At 39.1% G+C, this 22,562-nt stretch overlaps 1 protein-coding gene across 4 annotated transcripts in view; it reads left to right on the top strand.

Annotated features, from left to right (window-relative positions):
• The window catches only part of myom1b (myomesin 1b), a 159,676-nt gene that overhangs the window by 79,879 nt on the left and 57,235 nt on the right, over nucleotides 1-22,562 (top strand). For all 4 annotated transcript variants that reach the window (XM_073043756.1, XM_073043766.1, XM_073043748.1 and 1 more), the window contains 7 exons: nucleotides 115-299; nucleotides 3,278-3,392; nucleotides 6,532-6,688; nucleotides 7,904-8,010; nucleotides 9,594-9,638; nucleotides 9,730-9,866; nucleotides 18,115-18,259. In XM_073043756.1, coding sequence (XP_072899857.1) covers nucleotides 115-299; nucleotides 3,278-3,392; nucleotides 6,532-6,688; nucleotides 7,904-8,010; nucleotides 9,594-9,638; nucleotides 9,730-9,866; nucleotides 18,115-18,259 — 891 coding nt within the window. The remainder of the gene's footprint in view (nucleotides 1-114; nucleotides 300-3,277; nucleotides 3,393-6,531; nucleotides 6,689-7,903; nucleotides 8,011-9,593; nucleotides 9,639-9,729; nucleotides 9,867-18,114; nucleotides 18,260-22,562) is intronic.

The raw sequence follows: 22,562 nt of genomic DNA, 5'->3' as shown, positions 1-22,562 counted from the left end.
CTATAATTTTTCAAATTACTTTTGGAGAGGATCCTAGCTAGGACTGACTAAGTGATCTATAGTTACTGTCTTTGCCTGGACATATTTTGTGTGACTAATGTATTGTCAATGCAGGGCCACCCCATGATCTTATGTACACTGAGGTCAGAAAGAACTCACTGGTCCTCACCTGGAAAGCTCCAGTGTATTCAGGACGTAGTGAGGTGAGAGGGTACTATGCTGATGTCCGGGAGGCAGATGCAGATGCAGAAGAATGGACAAGTGTCAATGAAAAGGCAATATCGAAGAAATTCATAAAGGTAAAGGGCAATAATTCCTACTCCCAAAAATATGCTGTATGAACACAATTTTTCAGGTCAGCTTTGTTAGATCAAATGAACAAAATAGAATCACAGAGTCATGGAAAAGTACAACACAGAAACAGGCTCTTCATCCCTACTAATCCATGCTGAAACCATTTAAACTGACTACTCCCATCGACCTGCACTGGAACCATAGCCCTCCATAAGCCTACCATCCATGTACATATCCAAACTTCGCTTAAATGTTGAAATCGAGCTCACATGCACCACTTATGCTAGTAGCTCATTCCACACTCTCATGAATAACCTTCTGAATGAAGAAGTTTCTCCTCATGTCCCCTTAAGCTTTTCACCTTTCACCCTTAACCCATGACCACTCGTTGTAGTCCCACTCAACCTCAGTGGAAAAAGCCTCCTTGCCTTTACCCTATCTATACCCCTCATAATTTTGTATACCTTTATCAAATCTCCTCTCAATCTTCAATGTTCTAAGGAATAAAGTCCAAACCTATTCAATTTTTCCTTGTAATTCAGGTCCTCCAGACCTGGCAACATCCTTGTCAATTTTCTCTGTACTCTTCGAACCTTATTTACATCTTTCCTGTAGCTAGGTGACCAGATCTGCAGACAATACTCCAAATTAGACCTCACCCATGTCTTGCACAATTTCAACATAACATCCCATCTCAATACCTTGATTTATGAAAGCCAGTGTGCCAAAAGCTTTCTTTATGACTCTATCTACCTGCAACATCACTTTCAATGAACTCTGGACCTATATTCACAGATCCCTTTGTTCTACCACGCTCCTCAGTGCCCTACCATTCACTGTGTAAGACCTACCCTGGTTGGTCCTATTGAAGTGCAACACCTCTGCGTTAAATTCCATCTACCGTTTTCAGCTCATATTTCTAGCTGACCAGTTCCCTTTGCAAGCCATGATAGACTTCCTTGCTATTCACAAAATCCCATATCTTGGTGTCATCCACAAATCTGCTGATCCAGTAACCACATTTTCATCCAGATTGTTGACATAGATGACAAACAACAATAGACCCAGCGCTGATCCCTGCAGCATTCCACTAGTTACAGGTCTCCTGTCAGATAGGCAACCATCCCTGGCTTCTCCCACAAAGCTAATGCCTGATCGAATTTACTGTGTCATCCTGAATGCTGAGCGACTGAACCAACTTGACCAGCCTCCCATGTGGGACCTTGTCAAGTGCCTGCTGAAGTCCATGTAGACAACATCCACTACCTTGCCTTCATCCACTTTCCTGGTAACTTCCAGGAAAACCTTAAAAGATTGTTTAGACATGACCTACATGCACGAAGCCATACTGATTATCCTTAATCAGTCCATGTCTATCCAAATTCGTATATATCCAGTCTCTTAGAATACCTTTCAATAACTTTTCCACAACTGATGTCAGATTCATTGATCTATAATTTTCTGATTTATGTTTAGAGCCATTCTTAGGGCCTCAATATCTCTTGAAAACCAACATTTCCTATACTTGTTATCTTTACCTTTTATTCTAACAGGTACGTACAAGCTTTGTACTCTCCAACTTATCAAGTACACCTTTACCAGAAAACAGCCTGTCCCAATCTACACATGCCAGATTATTTCTGATACCATCAAAATTGGCCTTTCTTCAATTTAGAATTTCAACCCATGGACCAGACCTACCCTTTTTCATATTTACTTTGAAACTAATGCCATTGTGATCACTATATGCAAAGTGTTCCTGTACACAAACTCCTGTCAGCTGCCCTGTCTCATTCCCCCATAGCAGATCAAGTACCGCACACTTTTTCGTTGGGACTACTACGTACTGATGAAGGAAAGTACCTGAACACATTTGACAAACTCGATCCCATTGAGTCCTTTTATAGAATGGGAGACCCGGTCAATATGTGGAAGGTTAAAATCACAACCTTGTGTTTCTTGCAACAGTCTGTGATCTCTCTACAAATTTGTTCCTCTAGATCATGCGGAATATTGGGTGGTCTGTAACATAGCCCAATAACATGGTCATGCCTTTCTTATTTCTCAGTTCACCTATAATGCCTCACGAAACATGTTCTCCAGTCTGTCCTGACTGAACACTGCTGTGACCGTTTCCCTGACTAGTAATGCCACCACTCCTCTTTTGATCCCTCCTGCTCTGTCAAGTCTAAAACAACAGAACCCCAGAATATTGAGCCACCAGTCCTGTTCCTCCTGCAAACAAGTCTAATAAATAGCCACAATATCATAATTCCAGGTGTTAATCCATACCCTAAGCTCATCTGTCTTTCCTACAATACATCTTATATTGAAATATATGCAGCTCAGCACACCTTTTGATTCCTGACTTTGTCTGAGGACTGACAAACATCTGTCTCCTCAGCCTCTCTGCTAATTGTCTGGCACTCTGGTTCCCATCCCACTGCAAGAAAATAATGGTGATGTTCCCAGTTTTCCAAAACTTTGATGTATATATTACTAAAAAGTTGATGTCTAATTCTGTTCTAAAGTTAATATTTCAGTTACTCTTGTATACTTAATTCTTATCAGATTGTTTACGGCTCTGATTTGGGAAGTTACTGAGTAGTCTCTCAATTAATAGAAATTGCAGTTTATTGCAGGCCTAAAATATGATGGTCAAGATGTTTATAATAGTACCCATGAACGAAAGAACCATTGGGATCTTTGTAATGAGAAATAAAGGGTTTAGCACTTGTTTGAAACCCACACTACATGATTGTTTGGCCTTTCTGTTCAAATGTATGGATGCTTTACAAACACAAATAGCTGATGGGCAGAGGACGTGGTAAAAGAAAGGGAAAAATAAAACAGTATTTTGTGGTATGTAGGGTGTTGCCAAGTGCAAAAGACTTTTATCAAATTCATAATGAAGAATGAATTAAAAGAGGTTTTACTTTTAAAATAGCTCAGTGTTTCACCAATTCTTCAATATTGCCATTAGGTACAAGGACTAAAAGAAGGTGTGAGCTATGTTTTCCGTGTGCGGGCTGTGAACATGGCAGGTGTTGGAAAGCCATCGGATTTAACAGAGCCAGTCACTGCAGAAACAAGCCCAGGTTTGTTTTTATAGTTTCCAAAGAACCTTGAAAATTAGAATAAATCTTATTCACAGTGAGTGAATTGTATTTAAGTAAAATAAGTGGCTTTGATCGTAATTGCCACTCTCTTTTGTACAATAAGGCAGCTTAATTTTTCACACCAGAACTTCTCTCATTTAGGTGCTATTTGATCTTCCCTAAACTGTAAAAGATGTTAAGACCACAAGAGTGTACAACCACCAGCTTCCATAATTGAATAATCGGCATTAGGAAATTTACATACATTACTCTCTGCTTTATTCCAACTGATTTATACTATTAAACCTGAAAAAATATGTGAGGTGTACTGAAAAAATGTAACACCTCATCTATACTGAGATTACTCATCTAATTCCACAATGGCAGAATTTAACCCAAATGCTCCCCAGGAAAGAAATTTGGTCAATATTCTCTTGATAGCCTACAGGCTGGAATGATTACTTTGTGCAAGATGATTTCATTTCTAACTTGTCATTGGATTAAGTAATTTAGTGACACCATTTAGCCTATAATTTAAAGAATGTACACTTGAGAAAAGCATCAGATGTGCTTCCAAGTTGGAATCACAGGCCATAGCAAGAAAAGGCCTAAGGGGACCGAGGCCTTTTATAACACGTTTTGTAACTCTCTAATTCAGAGGTTCCCAACCTTTTTTAGGCCATGGACCCCTACCATTAACCGAGGGGCTCCTGCTGTAATTGATGTCATGTCAGAGATCACAAACCAAAAGACAAATCTTGGACCTTCTGATTTGTATAACTGAAATTTGACACAGCCAATGAGTAACAGTCTGCTGAAGGAATGCAACAGGTCAAGCAGCATCTGTGTGGAAAAAGGAATTGTCAACATTTAAGGTTGAAACTCTAAAATATCAAATCTTCCCCCACCCGCACCACAGATGCTGCTCGACCCAGCAGATGGCTGGAATCTGGAGCAACAAACATCGGCAGTCTCTGATGTCGACCCGACTAATGAGAAAGTTTAATCACTTTCTGTTTTTATTACAGTTTTCGATGTCTTTTAATCTATCTTTTGTTTACCTGGCTTGTAAATTTACCAAATTCGGACTGTTAGTGTGAGGATTGAGTTTGAGTCACATTCCTCAGCCATGACATCATGAAATAAAAACCTAAATATGAATTAAAATTCTTTGATGTTTTAATCAAAGAAACTAATAAATCATAATTCCTGCAGAAAAAGTGAAGAGAAACAAAGAAATTCTGAAGTTCCTTTCTGAATGGAGGTAATTGTCTGCTGTATAATTAGAGTTCTAGAGTAATACAACACAGAAAAAGGTCTTCAGCTCAACTGGACCATGCCAGTTATAACATCCTCCCTGCTGGTCCCAGTTGCCTGCATTCAGCCCATAACCAACCAAGCCTCCCTCCCCCCACCCCTCAATGTACCTATCCAAATACCTCTTAAATCTTGCAATTGTACTCGGCTGAGCCACCTCCTTCACATTTCAGGTACTCATCACTCTGTGTAAAGAAGTTACCTCTCAGGTCACTTATAAATCTTGCCCCTCTTGTATTTGTGCCCTCCAACACTGGGGAAAAGACTATGATAGTCCATCTTATCCCTCATGATTTAATAAACTTCTGGAGGTCACCCCTATACCTTTGCACTCTAGGGAGTAAAGATCCAGTGTAGCCAACCTCTCTCTATAATGCAGGCCCTCTTGTCCAGGCAGCATCTTTCTAAATTTACTTTCCACACTCTCTAACTTGACAATTATATACAATACTGCAAGTGCAGTCTCTCCAATAACTTTTATAACTGCAACATAATGCCCTACTTCTAAACTTCATGCCCTGACAGATGAAGACCAGCATGCTAGATGCCTTCTTTAACAGACTGTCTACTTGTGAGGCCGATGTTAGCAAACTGTGCACTGAAGCTGCCAGGTCCCTCTGTTCCTTCAGTGGCCTTGCCATTAATCTTACCCTGGTTTGACTGTCCAAAATGCATGATCTCATTCTTATCTAATTGAGAACTCACAAATCTTGGTTATCATACATGGGGAGGAGGACGCCCTTACACGTCATATGTACTCTAATAGTCTTGAAAATAAACTATTTTCATGGGTAAAGAGATATTACCAGATACTGTCTAATGAAGCAATGTTTTCTGGGTGGATTCTTCCCACAAGCATGATGTTAGATAATTAGCAAAGAGGATACTTGCAGTGTTCCTAACAAAAGTTCCACTTTACAAATCTGTCCAAAACACTTAGGATCTGTTCAAGTCCTGTGCAGAATACAGCAAAAGCTATTCTGAATTTTCAGGAACATATAAAGAAAATCTTACTTAATCCGGTGGTCAATCACTGGAATTTATTGTCTTCAAAGTATCAGTAAAATACTGAAATAAACACTGGATAGAGGGAGGCATCAGACGAGTGAGTCTTGTGTGCACAAAGACACAGTTAAAAATTATTATTAATAGTAAACTAATGTAGTCATTAATGGAAGTAACAATTATTAGAGATACATGCCAGTCTTGCCAACAATAAATCCCACACCACCAGGTTCAAGAACAACTACTCCCCTTCAACTATTCAGTTCTTGAATATACCCGTACAGTCTTAATCACTGCCACAGTATACCAAAACTATGACCACTTTGCACTACAATGCACCTAGTTTTATTTTATTCTAATTCAGTTCTTTCTTGCAAAAACACATGTATAGTTTATCTTTCTCTTGTGAATACTGCTTATTTGATTTTACGTGAATGTGATGCTGCTACAAGTAAGTTTATAATCGCACCGGTACGCACATGTACTTGTGCATTTGACAATAAACTTGACTTTAAGATAAACTTCTATGTTCAATGGCTAACCACTCACTGTACATAGCGACATGTTCTGTTTCCCTTACACCTCAGCAGTGAACACAAATATACAGTTCTGTGTTATTAGAAGAAAGATCCTCCTGGAGAGATCTGGGGTCACTAGAATTGAAATCATCCTAGCTGCCCAGATGCTGAAGAGGTGGTAACCTTCTGAACTTTTAACAATACTTGAACAGGAAATTCTAGCCTGAAAGCACAATCATTATCATCACCAAACATTTGGAAATTGAAATTCAGCAGCCAATTATTTCTGTCTTTTTTAGGTACCAAAGAAATTCTTGTAGATGTGGATGACAATGGAGTCATTTCCCTGATCTTTGAGTGCACTGATATGGCTGCAGGTTCAAAATTCATTTGGTCCAAGAACTATGAAGAACTTATTGAATCATCAAGAGTTACTCTGGAGAGCAAAGGTGGAAAGTAAGGACACTCTTTCTGTCAATACAAGGATTTTTGCTCTTTCATTGGATTTTTTTCCATAACCAAAGAGGCAAAGTTACAATTACTTTGCTAGAAATAACCTTATATATATATATATATATATATATATATATATATATATATATATATATTATATGGGCTCTACTGTACATCAATAACAAAAAAGTTAATAAGTTGAAAGCATTATTGAGATATTTACTAATTCATCAGTACTTTGAACTGAGGAAAACTCAGCTTGATTGATAGAATGATTATCTGACGCCTGATACAGAAGGAGAATTGCTAATTTGATACTAACAATTGAATGTTTCAACACCTTTGATATATTACATTGTACTACATAAGAATTTAATTATAAGGGAATGTGGAGGATACTTGGCAGGACAGTAATTCGCTAGAATATCCAAGTTAATTTAGTGCAATGCATCTGGTATAACTAAATTTTAGAAGTGGCTAAAGAATTCTAAGGTGATTTCTTTTCACAAAAACTTGATGATCTCTGTATTATAAAGGACAAAAACATTGTTGGTTTCAGGGCATCAGAAAATGTATTGCCCACACCTTTCAGCTTGTACTATGTGTAGATCCTGCCTAATAAAACAGGAGGAGGAGAGCTAATGGTCTGAGGGTGCTGTGGCACAACACAAAACAACAACATATACTTCATCATCTCCTTTGCCTTTGCTTTATCCTGGATCTCAGGATTCACTGTTGAAGAATAAGCTGTGCGGGAAATGTTATCCTAAATTGTTGATCAGACCAAACACTTTTGACACAATTCTCTGTAAATTGTTTTCAGGAAATTTGGGATAATAATGTTCAAGGAAAGCATGGGAAGATAGTGCAAAGCACTGACCTCCAGACATGCATGCTGTGACTTGATAATATTTTCCATCATTTCTGATGTAATAACTGATCTTAGTTGTGTAGCAAAAGAGGTACTAGACAGGGATGTTTCTTTTCAAGAATTAAGAAGCCATCAGAGTGAAAGTCAATCTGATATCCTTTTTATATAGGTAAGTAAGTTGCTAAGTAAAATCTTTAAGGGCAGATAACCTTTTTAGCATTATTTACCACGTTAGCAGAACAGGAGAGAGAAAATAAATGAAGGCAACAAATCTGAGATAACGTACAGAATACCCTGCTCAACAACATGCTAAGATGAATATCCTTTTCTACGTCTTCTTCAAATAGAACAAGACTCGTTTTCAATAACCCAGGAACAGAAGATTTGGGTGTTTATTCTTGTGTGGTCACTGAAACAGATGGAGTTTCTTCCAGTTATAACATAAATGAAGCAGGTATTTTATATGTTGTTTCAAAAATTATTTTTGTAGTGAAAGCTACCAAAAGATTTAAAATAGTGATTTAAATGAAATCTGAATTTCTCCACTTGATTGATGGTGAGTGCTATCCACGGTAATGAGTGTTAAATGCATATATTATTGCTGAGGTAGGTAGATTTTTGAACTTGAGGGAAATTGAGATTTATGGGAATCTGAAGCCTGTGCTCAGATGAGCCATGGTATTGAACGGCAGCGTGGGTTTGAAGAGCTTACTCCACCAAGAGTTGATCATGAAACACACATCTTCACCTTTTGCCTATTTGCAGAATGTTTCTTCCCAGATTTGAATTCTAAAGTAAAATGCATAATTTTACATTGTTGATCGGTGTCATTGTTAACATATGACCTTCTTTGAGTCTGTCGGTTGCAGAGTCTCCTCTGCTGTCACAGTGGTTCCATGAGACCAGCTAGCTATCATTGCTGAGATGGTCCCTATCACACGTGGACCTCCCAGCAAAAGGACATGTTGGGGTGTGCTGGAACAAACAGCCTGGCATAGGGTCAAGAGGCAATGATTTCAGGGTAACAGTAGATCTGCGGGAATATGGTAAAGGTAGAAGACGTTGCAACCTTGATCTGCCCAGTTTTGGTTATACAGGTTGAGTAGCCCTTATCTGAAATTCCAAAATCCAAATTTTTTTTGAGCACTGACAAGATGTCACAAATGGAAACTGCCACAAGGTGCTGGGAACATTCCTAGGCAATGCAAACCTCTCTGTGCAGTTCTGAGAAGTGATGAACAAAAGGTTGATGAAAAATAGAAAAACACTGCATAAAACAAAAAATAAAGATCTCGATTGGGTATTGAAAAAGTGAATTTGGCAGCATCGGAGTGAACACGTGCCTCTTAACAGTATGTCAATCGTGAAACAAGCAAAGATCTATCAGGACAAACTGAAAATAGAAGGTAATTGTTTTATATACAAAATTATTAAAATATAATATAAAACTACCCCACTCTCATCATAGTTCCTGTGGAATGGGCAACTGTTTGAATTCACCGGCAGATATCACAGTGCAAAGCCCTTAATAGATGTGGTTAGGGGTGGTCATTCAACTCCAACACTGTGTAGAACCCAGCTATATCACGTCAGGCTGTGCTCCGACTGTGGTCTGTACACTCTGTGAGCTTCACACCAACTATACTTAAGCTGTATATCAAGATTCAAGATTCAAAAACTTCATTGTCATTCTAACCGTACATCAGCTCTGCAGGGCAGAATGAGACAGCGTTTCCTCGGAGCAGTATGTGATGTAAATGGATTTCCTGTCTTGACCTGAGTCCCATCCTCAAGGTGTCTGATTATATAAATGCAAGTATTCTAAAATCCAAAAAAAAAATTCCAAATCCGAAATACATCTGGCCCCAAGCATAAGGTATACTCAACCTGTATAACCTTTGTTGAATCTTTTGAAACAAGTTAAGATTCAGATTTATATTTTTCATATTAACAAACTGAAAAGAAGCTTTCAGGAAAATTCATAGAACTGCATCATAAGTAGTAAAGTTGTTTAAATCTTTACTTTTATCTTTGCAGAGCTCGCGCGTCTTCTTGAAATTAGTCACGAGCATAAATTCCCAGGTTGGTATTCTGAGCATTATCAGCTGCAGTCAAGATTGTTCCTAATGTAATTTGTTAGAATGACACACAATCACATTACTTGTGTTGGCAGTTGTACCTCTGAAGTCAGAGTTAGCAGTTGAGCTCCTGGATAAAGGACAAGTACGCTTCTGGTTGGAGGCTGAACGGTTCTCTCCAAATGGACAATGTAAATTTGTATTTAATGACAAGGAGGTTAAAAATGATGAGGTAAGTTACTTCACTAATTTATGGAACTCAGAAATTATTTCCTTCATATTTGTAGAATGAATTAAATTATTAAATCATTCCCTTTCACTGGTGATGATGGCTAAACATACTGACATAGTAAATGGATTTTAAAAGAATTATTAGTAATTCTATCAGGAAAACAAAACAAAACACAATTCAGAGACACATAAATTAGAGAAGTTCCCACAGTGATTCTAATTGGTGTCTAGAGGCATCTCTTAATGTAACCATCTTTCATTTTAAAATCACATTAGAAGTCTTAACTTCAGGAATATTTTTAGTCCCTGCCAGTCCTTCTCTTGGTTATATTAAAATGTCATTCACTAGAGGAGAAATCAAGTAAACACCATTGGATTATTTATCTATAGTTAGCTTGGTAGAAGACATTAAATCCAGAAAATGGTTTGATCTTACCTCATCTATCACTTAGAGGTGCAGCCCATTACCCCAGTTGGTGATTAAGTCCATCTCTTACCACTAGTAACCAAACATTTCAGCTCCCCCATTACCTGGGGATCACCCAAACTTATTTTATTCTGTCTCAGTGTTGAAGACCTGATGGAAAGAGATGTTGATTTTTTTTTTGATATGGTCTTTATCTGACCATGAGTAGGGCTTTTTTCTCAGTAACAAAATAACCTTGTTGAAGTTATATTACTGATGATGATCAAGCAATTGAGGAGGTCACGTTTTAATGGTAGGCAAAGGTTCAACTATCATTAGCTTTAAAGGTATGGTAGAGCAGCAGTTAGTGCTGCTGCCTGACTGCTCTAGATGCCTGGTTCAAACTTCATCCTGATGTCTGTGCTGAGTGATTGCACAGATTTCTTCAAGATGCTTCAGTTTCCTTCCACATCCAAAAGGCTTGCAAGTTAATTGACTGCCATAAGTTACCACTCAGTATAGGTTAATGGCAAAAAAAAACAAATGGGAGGGGATGGTTGATGGATGCGTGTGTGTGTGAGAGAGAAAGAGAGAATTCTAGGAATACGGAGAAATAGGGTGATGGGAAATGTGACTAATGGGATTTCAACTTGGAGACAATGAGCAGAATGGCTGACAACTGTGTTGTATCAATATAAAATAAGATTAGTCAGACTAAATCCAGCTAAGCTAGATAAATAGGCAAGTGCATGTTGGCCAGATTTCTTTTGAATGACAGCCATAAGCTATGGAGTGACAGACACTACTGGTATTCACACCATAATAATCTCTGTCCAAAAATACATCTATTTATTTTGGGAAAATTACATTGCAGTGTAGATACTTATAGTATTTTTTTGAAGAAAGCAAGGCATTAACTGATTTTAAAGTGAATTGACACTGTTCTGTTCTGAAGAAATTCCATGTTTTCAATTGTGATTTATTATATAAGAAATTCAGAATTGAATTTTGAAGAATCCTTGAACATTTTGGCTGGGGCTAAAGTTTCACAGCCTCAGTATTCTGCTTTGAAGCCAGGCCAACTTCCTGAGGTCATTTCATTTTGAACATGTAAGGTGGAGAATGCCTTGGAAAATTCTTGGCATTTGCTCCACTGTATTTTTGTATGAATCCTTGAAGCTGCCTATTTTAAACAAAAGCAATTGATTATTTTGTGATTAATTTATAAGCCTTTCTTCCTCAGTAGCAATTGGCATGTGTTTGCTGTTGTCAAAGTGCAAGTAATGGAAAAGAAATGTTAGTTAGAACATAGAACGGTACAGAAAACAATTCAAATTTGTCCAACCTTTTCTTATAGCTAATATATTCAAATCCAGGCAACATCCTGGTGAACCTCATTTCATCCCCTAAAGTGCTTCCATGTCCTTCTGATGGAGCAGGATTTCACACAGTATTCAAACTGTGGCCTGACCAAAGTTTTATACAGCTTCAAAATGAATTCCCACTTTTATGTTAATTGCTGTATTCAATGGAGACAAAAACATGCCTTCTTTACCACACTATCTAGCTGTGTTTCCATTTTAGGGAGCTGTTGACATGCATCCCAAGGTCCCTTCTTCTGTACATTAGTGCTTCTAAGGGTCCTGCTTAATTTCTGTGTAATGACTGTGACTGTGTAATTTCCTCTTGCATTTGACCTCCCACTTGTACCACCTCATACTTGTCTGGATTAAATACCTTCTGTTATTTCTCTGCCCTATTTCCAATTGATTATATCCTGCTGTATCTTTTGATATGATGTAGTTCAGTCAACTGATTATCATTAAAGTACTCATTTTATGACTCATGTCAATGGCAAAGACCTACTTCGCACCTACAGTGCAAATATCTGGAAGTGGTGGAGGGAGGATGGCGAGGATCTAGTATTCTGCATTGTGGAGAGTTTATTGCTTCATTTATGGTGAGGAATGCTAGTTAGAAGACTCAGAAGATTAAGCTGATCTAAAATAAACACTGCCACAAGATGGTGATGTATAGAGTAATGCCAGTAGTCTCCATGCAGTAATTTTTCAGCGTCAGCGAATGCACTGACAGTGGCACCAAATGTGGTGTAGATTAGAAAACGTAAAGGCAAACAGTCAACCTGTAGATAGTTACAGAGCAGTACTGAATGAAATCAGTGAAAGAGTCCTTCCAACCATTGCCAAAGATTCACCTGTCAGCTCTTGCAGTTCCTATCTCCAGTGACCTCACAAACTACACGCTGTCCTTTGCAACATTATGTGACAATAATTGGGAAGACCTTTCACTGAAGAAGTAAGAGGACTGCGCAAGCCTGTCATGTTTTAAGCAATAAACTGGGTGCAAGCTCAGGACCGCAAACTGCAGGGTGAAATGCAGCTATGCGCTCCAGTGTACTGGTCTTCTCCTCAATAAGTTCACCATGGAAATCTAGGTGTCCTCAAACTGTCTAGTTCCTAGACTAGGAAATCTGCCCATTGAATCTCTGTCAGGTTAAACATTTCATGAGCAGTGGTCAAACAGAATGGGTAGAAACGGCAACCCACTCAAGCATACGAAATTGGTTTTATTAACTTAATTTTAAGTTTAATTGCTTAAAGTGGGCAGGTTTTATTGGTATTTTGCCTGTCAGCAGAAGAATCTGTCCATGGTGTCAGATTGTGTGTGTGTGTGCTGATTTAACTGCCTCTCCCCACCCATCCACTGTTCCCAGATTGTTTATCCACAATGCAAGTTCGAAGAAATAACTTCCTCCAGCTACATAATAGAGTTACGATGGGCAGGTATGATGTTGGTAATACTGATTCATGGCTGAAAGAATATCATAGTTGGGAGATTAACATCCAAGGATACACATTGTGTTGAAAAGATAAGCAGGTTGAAGGCAGAGGGGCTGGGGTGGCTCTGATGGTAAAAAAACTTAAATCAAATCCTTAGGAAGAACTGTCATAGGAGCAGAAGAAGCAGAATCATTGTGGGTAGCGTTAAGAAATTCCAAGGGTAAAAAGGCTCTGATGGGAGTTATATAAAGGCTTCTGAACAGTAGCCATGATGTAGACTACAAATTACAACGGAAGATAGAAAAGGCATGCAAAAAGGGTAATGTTGTGATAATCATGGGGATTTCAATATGCAGGTAGATTGGGAAAATCTTATTAGTGCTGAATCCCAAGAGAGAGAATCTGTAGAATGCCTGCAAGATTGCATTACCAACTGGAGAATGGTAATGACCCAGATTTTATTACAGAGCTAAGGTAAAGGAATCTTGGAAACCAGCAATCATAATATGATGGAATTCACTCTGCAGTTTGAGAAGGAGAAGCTAACTTTCGATATATCTTTATTACAGTGGAGTAAAGGGGATTACAGAGGCATAAGCTGGTCAAAGTTGATGGGAAAAGGACACTAGCAGGGATGATGGTAGAACAGTAATGGCTGGAGTTTCTGGGAGAAATTCAAAAGGCACAGGAAAGATTTAGGCCAAAGATGAAGAAATATTCTAAAGGGAGGATAAGGCAACTGTTGCTGACAAGGGAAGTCAAAGACAGCATAGGAGAGGGCATACAATACAGCAAAAAAAAAACAGTGGGAAGGAAGAGGATTGGGAAGCTTTCAAAAACCAACAGAAGACAACTAAAAAGCCACAAAGAGAGAAAAGATTAAATATGAAGGTAAACTAGCCAATGATATAAAAGAAGATAAAAAAGCTTTTACAGATGTATAAAGAGTAAAATAGAGACAAGAGAGGATTTTGGACTACTGGACAATGATGCTGGAGAAGTAGTAATGGGGGAATAAAGAAATAGTGGATGAACTTAAGTATTTTGCATCAATCTTCACTGTGGAAGGTACTTGCTGAATGTCAGAAATGTAAGCGTGTCAGAGGGCAGAAGTGAGTAGTTGCTATTATTAAGGAGAAGGTGCTTAGGAAGCTGAAATAGCTGAAGGTAGTTAAGTCACCTGGACCAGATGGCCTACACACCAGAGTTCTGACAGAAGTAGCTGAAGAGATTGTGGAGGTATTAGTAATGATTTTTCAGAATCACTAGGACTGGAAAATTGCAAATCTCACTCTACTCTTCAGGAAGCAAGGGAGGCAGAAGGAAGGAAATTATAGACCAGTTAGCCTGACTCAATAGTTGGAAAGTTGTTGGAATCTATTATTAAGGATGAGGTTTCAGGGTACTTGGATGCATACAACAAAATAGGCCAAAGTCAGCATAGTTTCCTTGTAGGAAAATCTTGCCTGACACATCTTTTAGAATTCTTTGAGGATATAACAGTCAAGATAGACAAAGTTGAGTCAGCAGATGTTGTTTATTTGGATCTGCAGAAGGCCTTTGACATGCTGCCGCACATGAAGCTGCTTATCAAGAACCCATGGTATTACAGGAAAGATACTAAAGTGAATAGAAGATTGGCTGAATGGCAGGAAGTAAATAGTGGGAATAAAGGGGGTCTTTTCTGGTTGGCTGCCAGTGACTAGTAGTGTCCCCCAGGGATCAGTGTTGTAACTGTTTCTTTTCACATTATATGTCAATGATTTGGATGAAGGAATTGATGGTTTTGTGGCCAAGTTTGCAGATGATACGAGAATAGGTGGAGGGGCAGGTAGTGTTGAGGAAGGAGGGAGTCTGCAGAAGAACTTCGGTAGATTGGGAGAATGTCAAAGCAATGACAGATGGAATATGTGTAGATTAGTGCATGGCCATGCACTTTGGTAAAAGGAATAAAGGCATGGACTATTTTCTCAATGGGGAGAAAACGTAAAAGTCCGAGGTGCATAGGAACTTGGGAATCCTTATGCAAGATTCACTGAAGGTTAACTTGGGGTTGTAGGGAAGGCAAATGCAATGTTAGCATTCATTTTGAGAGGACTAGATTATAAGAGTAAGGATGTAATGCTGAGCCTTTAAAGGCACTGGTCAGACCATCCGTGGAGTATTCTGACCAGTTTTGGGCTCCTTACCAAGGAAAAGATGTGCTGGCAGAGGAGAGAATCAAGAGGAGGTTCATGAGAATGATCCCAGGAATGAAAATGTTAACATGAGGAGCGTTTGATGTCTCTGGTCTTGTACTTGCTGCAGATTAGAAGGATGAGGGGAGGGATCTCATTGAAACGTATTGAATATGGAAAGGCTTCTACAGAAGGGAAATCTAGGACAAGAGGGCACAGCCTCAGAATAGAGGGCCATCCATTTAGAACAAAGATGAGGAAAAATTTCTTTAGCCAAATGGTGGTGAATCTAGAATTCATTGCACTGACAGCAGTTCAGGCCAAGTCATTGCACATATTTAAGGTGGAGGTTAATAGATTCTTCATTAATCAGGGCATCAAAGGTTACGGGGAGAAGGCAGGATGATAAGGTTGACAAGTATAATAAATCTACAGTTTATTGGCATTTTCTTTCTTGTGGCTGATTGGCGGGTGGATGACTTGTTAGTTCTGTGCGTGCGAGGGGGGGGGGGGGTTTGATGCTGCTGTGGCTGTTCTTTTCTCCTAGTCAGGGGTTAGGAGATTGTATTGTCACTTTTTTTCTGTGGGTAAGAGGTTCAGGGATTGTTATTTTCGTTGCTTTTTCTGTGGGGAGGATGTGGAGATCTGTTGCTACTGTTGCAGATTTTTTTCTGTGGGGGTGAGATGCAGGATTCTGAGGTCTGTGAGTTTTTTTGAGTTTATTTCATGGCTATCTGAAGAAGTCAAATATCAATAGTTTTCTATAGGTCCAATAGCTACATTTAATGTCAGAGAAATGTATACATTATACATCCTGAAATTTGTTTTCTTCACAAACATCCACAAAATCAGAGGAGTACTCCAAAGAATGAATGACAGCTAAACATTAGAAACCCAAAGGCCCTCCCATGCACAAACAACAGCAAGGCAACGATCCCCCCCCCCACCACCAGCAAAAAGTATCGGTGCGCCCCCACCGAGCACTCAAGTGCGATGTCTGAAAACACAGACTTGCAGTACTCCGCAGACTATTAGACTATTCGCTCACCTGGTAATTCGACATATCACAGGGAAAAAAGCTGTCCCCATTTCACAGCGAGACGGGAAACATAACAAACAAATTGCTGATTTATGATGTTTAAAGTATGTTGTGTTGCTTTTTCCTGAGCTCTGTGCCCAGAGAGTTGGCCCCCAGGGTTAGGTCTCTGGACACACAGCCCCAGATCCAGCACTCTGAAGGCGCACTAGTCTTTGGCATATCGAAAAGCAGCTGGTCACGAGGCCCTGAGAGCGGGTCCCTTTTCCACAAAGAACCAAAGTCAGAATTTAACTCCAGGTCAGGGTCTTTAAAAGAACCTTGAAAAAGAAAAAAATAGATATCAAAGATAGAAATAGAGCTGCTTCCGAAGGTGCAAGCAAGGGAGTCGCCGTTTAGCACCATCATTTTGTTCCGCCCCCGAGTATTGTAATATACATGCACACTTTGACAATAAAATTAACCTTTGCACCTTTGAAATCAGCCATAATGGGATGGAAAAGCAGATTCGATGGGCCAGATGGCTTAATTATGCTCCTATTTCTTTCGGTCTTATGGTCTTATAATGGAAATCACTGCCATTCATAAACTTTGTTCTACATTCATTCCAAACCTTGTATACTTCTGAACTTGAACCAGACTGTTCGCAAGTTGAGGTCATGTTTAACTCTTAAGCGAGTTCTAGGTAATATTTCTGGTCTCTTTTCATTTGAGAAAAGAAAGCTGAACATTTAACCAATACAAGTTCTTAAAATGATGAAATGTTTTGATAGTGTAAATGTAGAGATAATGTTTTCACTTGTGGGGAAGAGTTCAACACACAGCCATTAATATAAACTAATCACCAAGAAATCCAATAAGAAATCTAGAAGATCTTCTCCACATAAAAAGTGGTGAGAATGTGGAACTGGTGGAGGCCACTAATATAAGTATATTTGAGGAAACACTGGAGAAGGAAACAGAAATGAAGAAAGATGGGAAGATGCAACATAAATACCAGCATGAACTGATGGTCTGGATGACTCATTTCTGTACTGTATACCCAATGTAGATCTATTTTTTTCCTATTCTCCTCAAAACCCAATTTTTCAACCAAGTTTTTGGCTACTTTCTCTAATGTCTATTTATTTGGCTCAGTTTCATACTATGTGTGATATCTCTCCTATAATGCATTTTGTCTTATTAAAGTCAACATAAAATTATGTAATTGGTAGTTTATTATTGTCACATGGACTGAAGTGCAGGGAAATACTTTGGTTAGAATGCCATCCATACAGATAATTTCCCAACATCAGTACCTTGAGGTAGTTAGTACAAGGGAAAAGCAATAACAGAATGTGTATTATCATGTTGCAGTTACAGAGGAAGTGCAGTACACGCAGATAATAAGGTGCAAGGCCATGATGAGGTAGATTGTGATGTCAACAATCCATCTTATTGTACAAGAGGTCTATTCAAAAGTTTTGTAATAACGGAATAGATGCTGATCTTGAGTATGATGGTACCGACTTTCAGACTTTTGTACCTTCTGCACTATGGGGGGAGCATGGGTAGAAGAGAAAATGAGCAGGATGGGAGGGGTCTTTGGTTATGTTGGCTGCTTTTATGAGACAGTGAGAATCTGTGGTGGAGAGGCTGGTTTGATGATGTGCTGAGCTACATCCAAAATTCTGTGCAGTTTCTTGAGCTCTTGGGAGATAAGTTTCTGTATTGAGCCATGATGCATCTGGATATGGTGCATCAATAAAAGTTATTGCAAGGTATTCCACAAAATTAAGGGAGTTGTAAATGTAATTACTTTTGTTTCAAACTTCTTTTGTCCTTCCCAGAAATATAAAATAAAGGTTGATCATAAAACTGGTTTGGTGGAAATTATAATGGAGAAATTGGAGGATATAGATGAAGGCACTTACACCATACAACTACAAGATGGCAAAGCAAATAACCAATCAAGTCTCGTGCTGATTGGAGATGGTGAGTTCTTATACGGTGTTCATTTTTATGTAGCTTAATACCAATCATATTTAGTGGAAATGGAACACCAGGGATGCACTGAGCAATACATAGCTTCTAATTTTAAATGCAGGACCTATTAATAGAACAACTTGTAGGTCATCTCCTGATGTATTCCTCTAAAAGTGTACTTGGAGTTCACTACTGTTTGTGACATTGAATAAATGCAAATGATTCCAACATTTAATCCTACCCGTTTTGTCCTTACCTGCAGAGTAATTGTTGGTTCTCAGTTATCATTCCATGACTCAGTTTGTCTTGTTTCTTTACCTTGAACACCAAAGGGCTTCTGGTTAATGAGGGGAAAGAGAATGAGGACAATTTGTCAGGTGGAAAAGGAAACAGAGCAGTGTAGCAACTGATTTGATCCATGATACCATTTCTTCAACAATTACACCTGTCTCATCCAATATTATCAGCCTGGTCTTTGTAAGCAATGAAAATCAAAAACAAAAAAATTGCAAATGTTGGAAATGCTGGTAAAATTCAGCCACTCAAAAACTGCAGATGTTAGAAATCTGAAATGAAAACCAGGCACAGTGGAAATGCTTAGCAGATTTGTGGAGAGAGAAACAGTGTTTCAGGTTGTTGATCTTTTACCATAACAGTACTGATCCCTCCAGCCAGGAATTCACTAAAGTATAAGTGCCCATGGGACATGTACATGAACACCTAAGTTCTCAAAGGCTCACTGCTGTTTATCCTCTGCACTTCACCACAAGACTGGGTGGAGTGCAGCCACAGGAACATGAAGTGGCACTAATTCCTCACCAATCTTGCACCATGCTGATGAGATCTTTGCTGTTAATTTTGGCGAACTATGGCCGTAAAGGATATTAAATAGTTTAGATTTTAACAAGTGTTAGAGTATTTAAATGTTTATTAAGTAGTTTAGAGATTTTTAAAGAATTTATGTATTTCTAGTATCTTTTCGTCTGTTAGAGGTATTCAGTGTTTGACAGCTTTAAAAGACTTGTGGAATTCAGAGAGCATGACCAAGTTTATGCTTCTATATTTCAATCATGTATTGTAGTCACATTTATCATCATCTTCAGTAATGACACCCACCAAGAGCTCATGCCTCCATGACGTGGACTTCCTCTTTTGCAGCATCAGTTCTATCAGATATTAGTTAAGGAGATCTTGGTGTACAACAGTAGCGATGTCATTAAAATGGTTAAATAGCCAAGCAAGCTGAAGAATCATTACAGAAAACAAGTTAGATAGGTAAATGCAAATTTTAGCTAATGAATTAATTCTTTAACAAAGCATGAAATATAAGTAATGTTGTAAAACAGAGTTTTTCTTTATATGTAAAATCTATTGATCCCTACTTCTGTGGGGCACATACTTTCATCACTCAGCTCCTATAAATTTGTACTTGCGTTGCACAGCTTCACCAGGCAGATGCTCAGACAGAACTTCTGGTCCAAGGAGTCCCTCTCCTCATCTGTCAGGCAATGTACATTACAGGGTCTTCAGCACATAACTGCTATCATGTAGCAGGGCAAAGAAAATCTCAATGATTACACACCACTGGCTCCATCAACTCTCAAAGATCAAAAATGTTTTTTTTAAACCTTAAATGTCTCTGAATTAAACATTCAAAAACATTTAGAAAATTGTAAAAAAATAAGTAAAACCAAGTTTTAAAATATTAAACATGTAAAAAATTATTTTCTAAACGGATTATAAAATATTTACATGAACGTAGGAAATTTTGCAGAAGCTGAAAATCCAGAGCAACACACAAAATGCTGAAGGGACAGCATGTCAGGCAGCATCTATGGAAATGACCATTTTGCACCAATACCCTTCAGCAGGACTGGATTAGAAAGTGGAAGAAGGCAGAAAATGTGGTAGGGTGAGGGGAAGGAGGACAAGCTAGAATGTGATAGGGGAGGCCAGGTGGGTAGGAAAGGCAAAGGGCTGGAGGAGGAGGAATATGATAGGAGAAGACAGTGGACAATGGGAGAAAGGGAAGAAGGAGGGGCCGCAGGGTGTAGGTGATAGGCAGGTGTGGAGAAGAGGTAAGAGGCCAGATTGGGGAATAGAAGAAAAGAGAAGGGAAAAGAAAAGAGAGAAGAAAAGGTACCAGAAGGAGAAATCAATATTCATGCCATCATATTGGAAGGCACCTAGACAAAATATGAGGAGTTGCTCTTGCACCCTGAGAGTAAGCTGATCGTGGCAGAAGAGGAGGCCTTGGACTGACATATTGGAATGGGAATGGGGAAAGGAATTAAGATCACAAACACAAGAATATCTGCAGTTGCTGGATATCCAAGCACCACACACAAAATGCTGAGGTAACTCAGTAGGCCAGAACATCTATGAAAAAGAGTAAAGAGTTGACTTTTTGGGCTGAGACCCTTTCTCAGGACAGTTCTGAAGAAAGGTCTTGGTGTGAAACATCAAGTGTTTTCCATAGATGTTGCCTGGCATGCTGAGTTTCTCCAGCATTTTGTGTGGGTTGATAGGAATTAAAATGGTTGGCCACCAGGAAATTCCACTTTTGGTGAATGGAGTGAAGGTGCTTGACAATGCAGACCACAATTTACATCGAGTCTCATCAATACAGATGAAGTTGCATTGGGAGCACTGGCTACAATAGACCACCCCAATAGATTTGCAGGTAGAATGTTGCCTCACCTAGAAGGACTGTTTGGGACCCTGAATAGAGGTGAGGGAGGAGGTAAATGAGCATGTGTAGCATTTCTGTCACTTGCAGGGATATGTGCCAGAAGGGAGATTAGTTGGGAGGGACAAATGAAGAAGGGAATCTTGAAAGGAGTGATCACTGTGAAAAGCGGAGAGTGGGATGGGCAGGTAAAGATGTGGTAGGGTTCCACTGAAGGTAGTGTCAGGGCACTCACCAACAGCTTCAGGAACAATTATTACCCCTCAACCACCAGGCTCTTGAAACAGAAGGGGTAGCTTCATTCAGCTTTACTTGCCCCCATTACTGAACTGTTCCCACAACCTATTGACTCACTTTCAAGGTCTCTTCATCTTTATATTTATTGCTTATTATTTATTATTATTAATTTCTGTTTTGTATTTGCAGTTGTCTTGTGTACATCGGTTGTTTGTCCATTCTATTGGGTGTGGGATTTCATTGATTCTAATTTCCGTCTCGGATTTACTGAGTATGCCTGCAAGAAAATGATTCTCAGGGTGGCATACATGTGCATTGATAATAATTTTACTTTGAACTTTGAAATTGCGGAGAATGATGTGTTGTACGTGGAAGCTCATGGGGTGGTAGGTGAGGACAAGAAGAATGAGGTTTCCCTTCCTCCATCACTGACGCTGCCCTCACCTGCACCTTCTCTATTTTAGCACTCATCCTATCTTCCCGCTGCTGGATAGGGTTCCTTTTGTGTGGGTAGCGGGGTGAGGTTCGGGGGAAGATGTTAGTTAGTACAACCCTGGAGGACACCCTATCAGGAGTGTGATGGAACCTTCATCTTGACATACATGTCCACTTGTGCTTCTCTAAATTCCAGATACCTGTGTGTGATAGATTTCAACGGTAGCATTCTAAATAAAGAAACCATTTCTTCAGCCCGTCATCCTGAGCGAATTACAGATATCTTAAAATTATATTTTTTGGGCTAAAGGATCTTCTATTAAAAATTTATTCACAAAATGTCTCACATAATGAAATGTAGCATTATCAAGGTATTGTACAGAGAGTATCAGTTTTCATCAATCCATTTATTTCCCATAATTGCAAAAGAGAATCCTGCAGAAAGCGTGGCCCATAAAAGCACACGAATCACAAACGTATATTTTGAGTACAGAGAAGAAATTAAGAACCTGGTGGCATGGTACGAAGACAGTAACCTGTCCCTCAATGTCAGCAAGACGAAGGAATTGGTTGTTGAATTCAGAAGGAGTAGAGGACCGCACGACCCCATCTACGTCGATGGTGTGCAGGTGGAACAGGTCAAAAGCTTTAAGTTCTTCGGGGTCAATATCGCAAATGACTTGACTTGGTCTAACCAAGCAGAGTCCACTGCCAAGAAGGTCCACCAGCGCCTTTACTTCCTGAGAAAGCTGAAGAAATTTGGTCTGTCCCCTAAAACCCTCACTAATTTTTATAGATGCACCATAGAAAGCATTCTTCTAGGGTGCATCACAACCTGGTATGGAAGTTGTCCTGTCCAAGACCGGAAGAAGCTGCAGAAAATCGTGAACATAGCCCAGCACATCACACAAACCAATCTTCCGTCCTTGGACTCACTTTACACCGCACGCT

This window comes from Hemitrygon akajei, chromosome 1 (genome assembly GCF_048418815.1).
Source record: "Hemitrygon akajei chromosome 1, sHemAka1.3, whole genome shotgun sequence".
Lineage (NCBI taxonomy): Eukaryota > Metazoa > Chordata > Chondrichthyes > Myliobatiformes > Dasyatidae > Hemitrygon > Hemitrygon akajei.
Note: the sequence above shows the minus strand (reverse complement) of the source record. Positions and strands in the feature narration are given on the sequence as shown.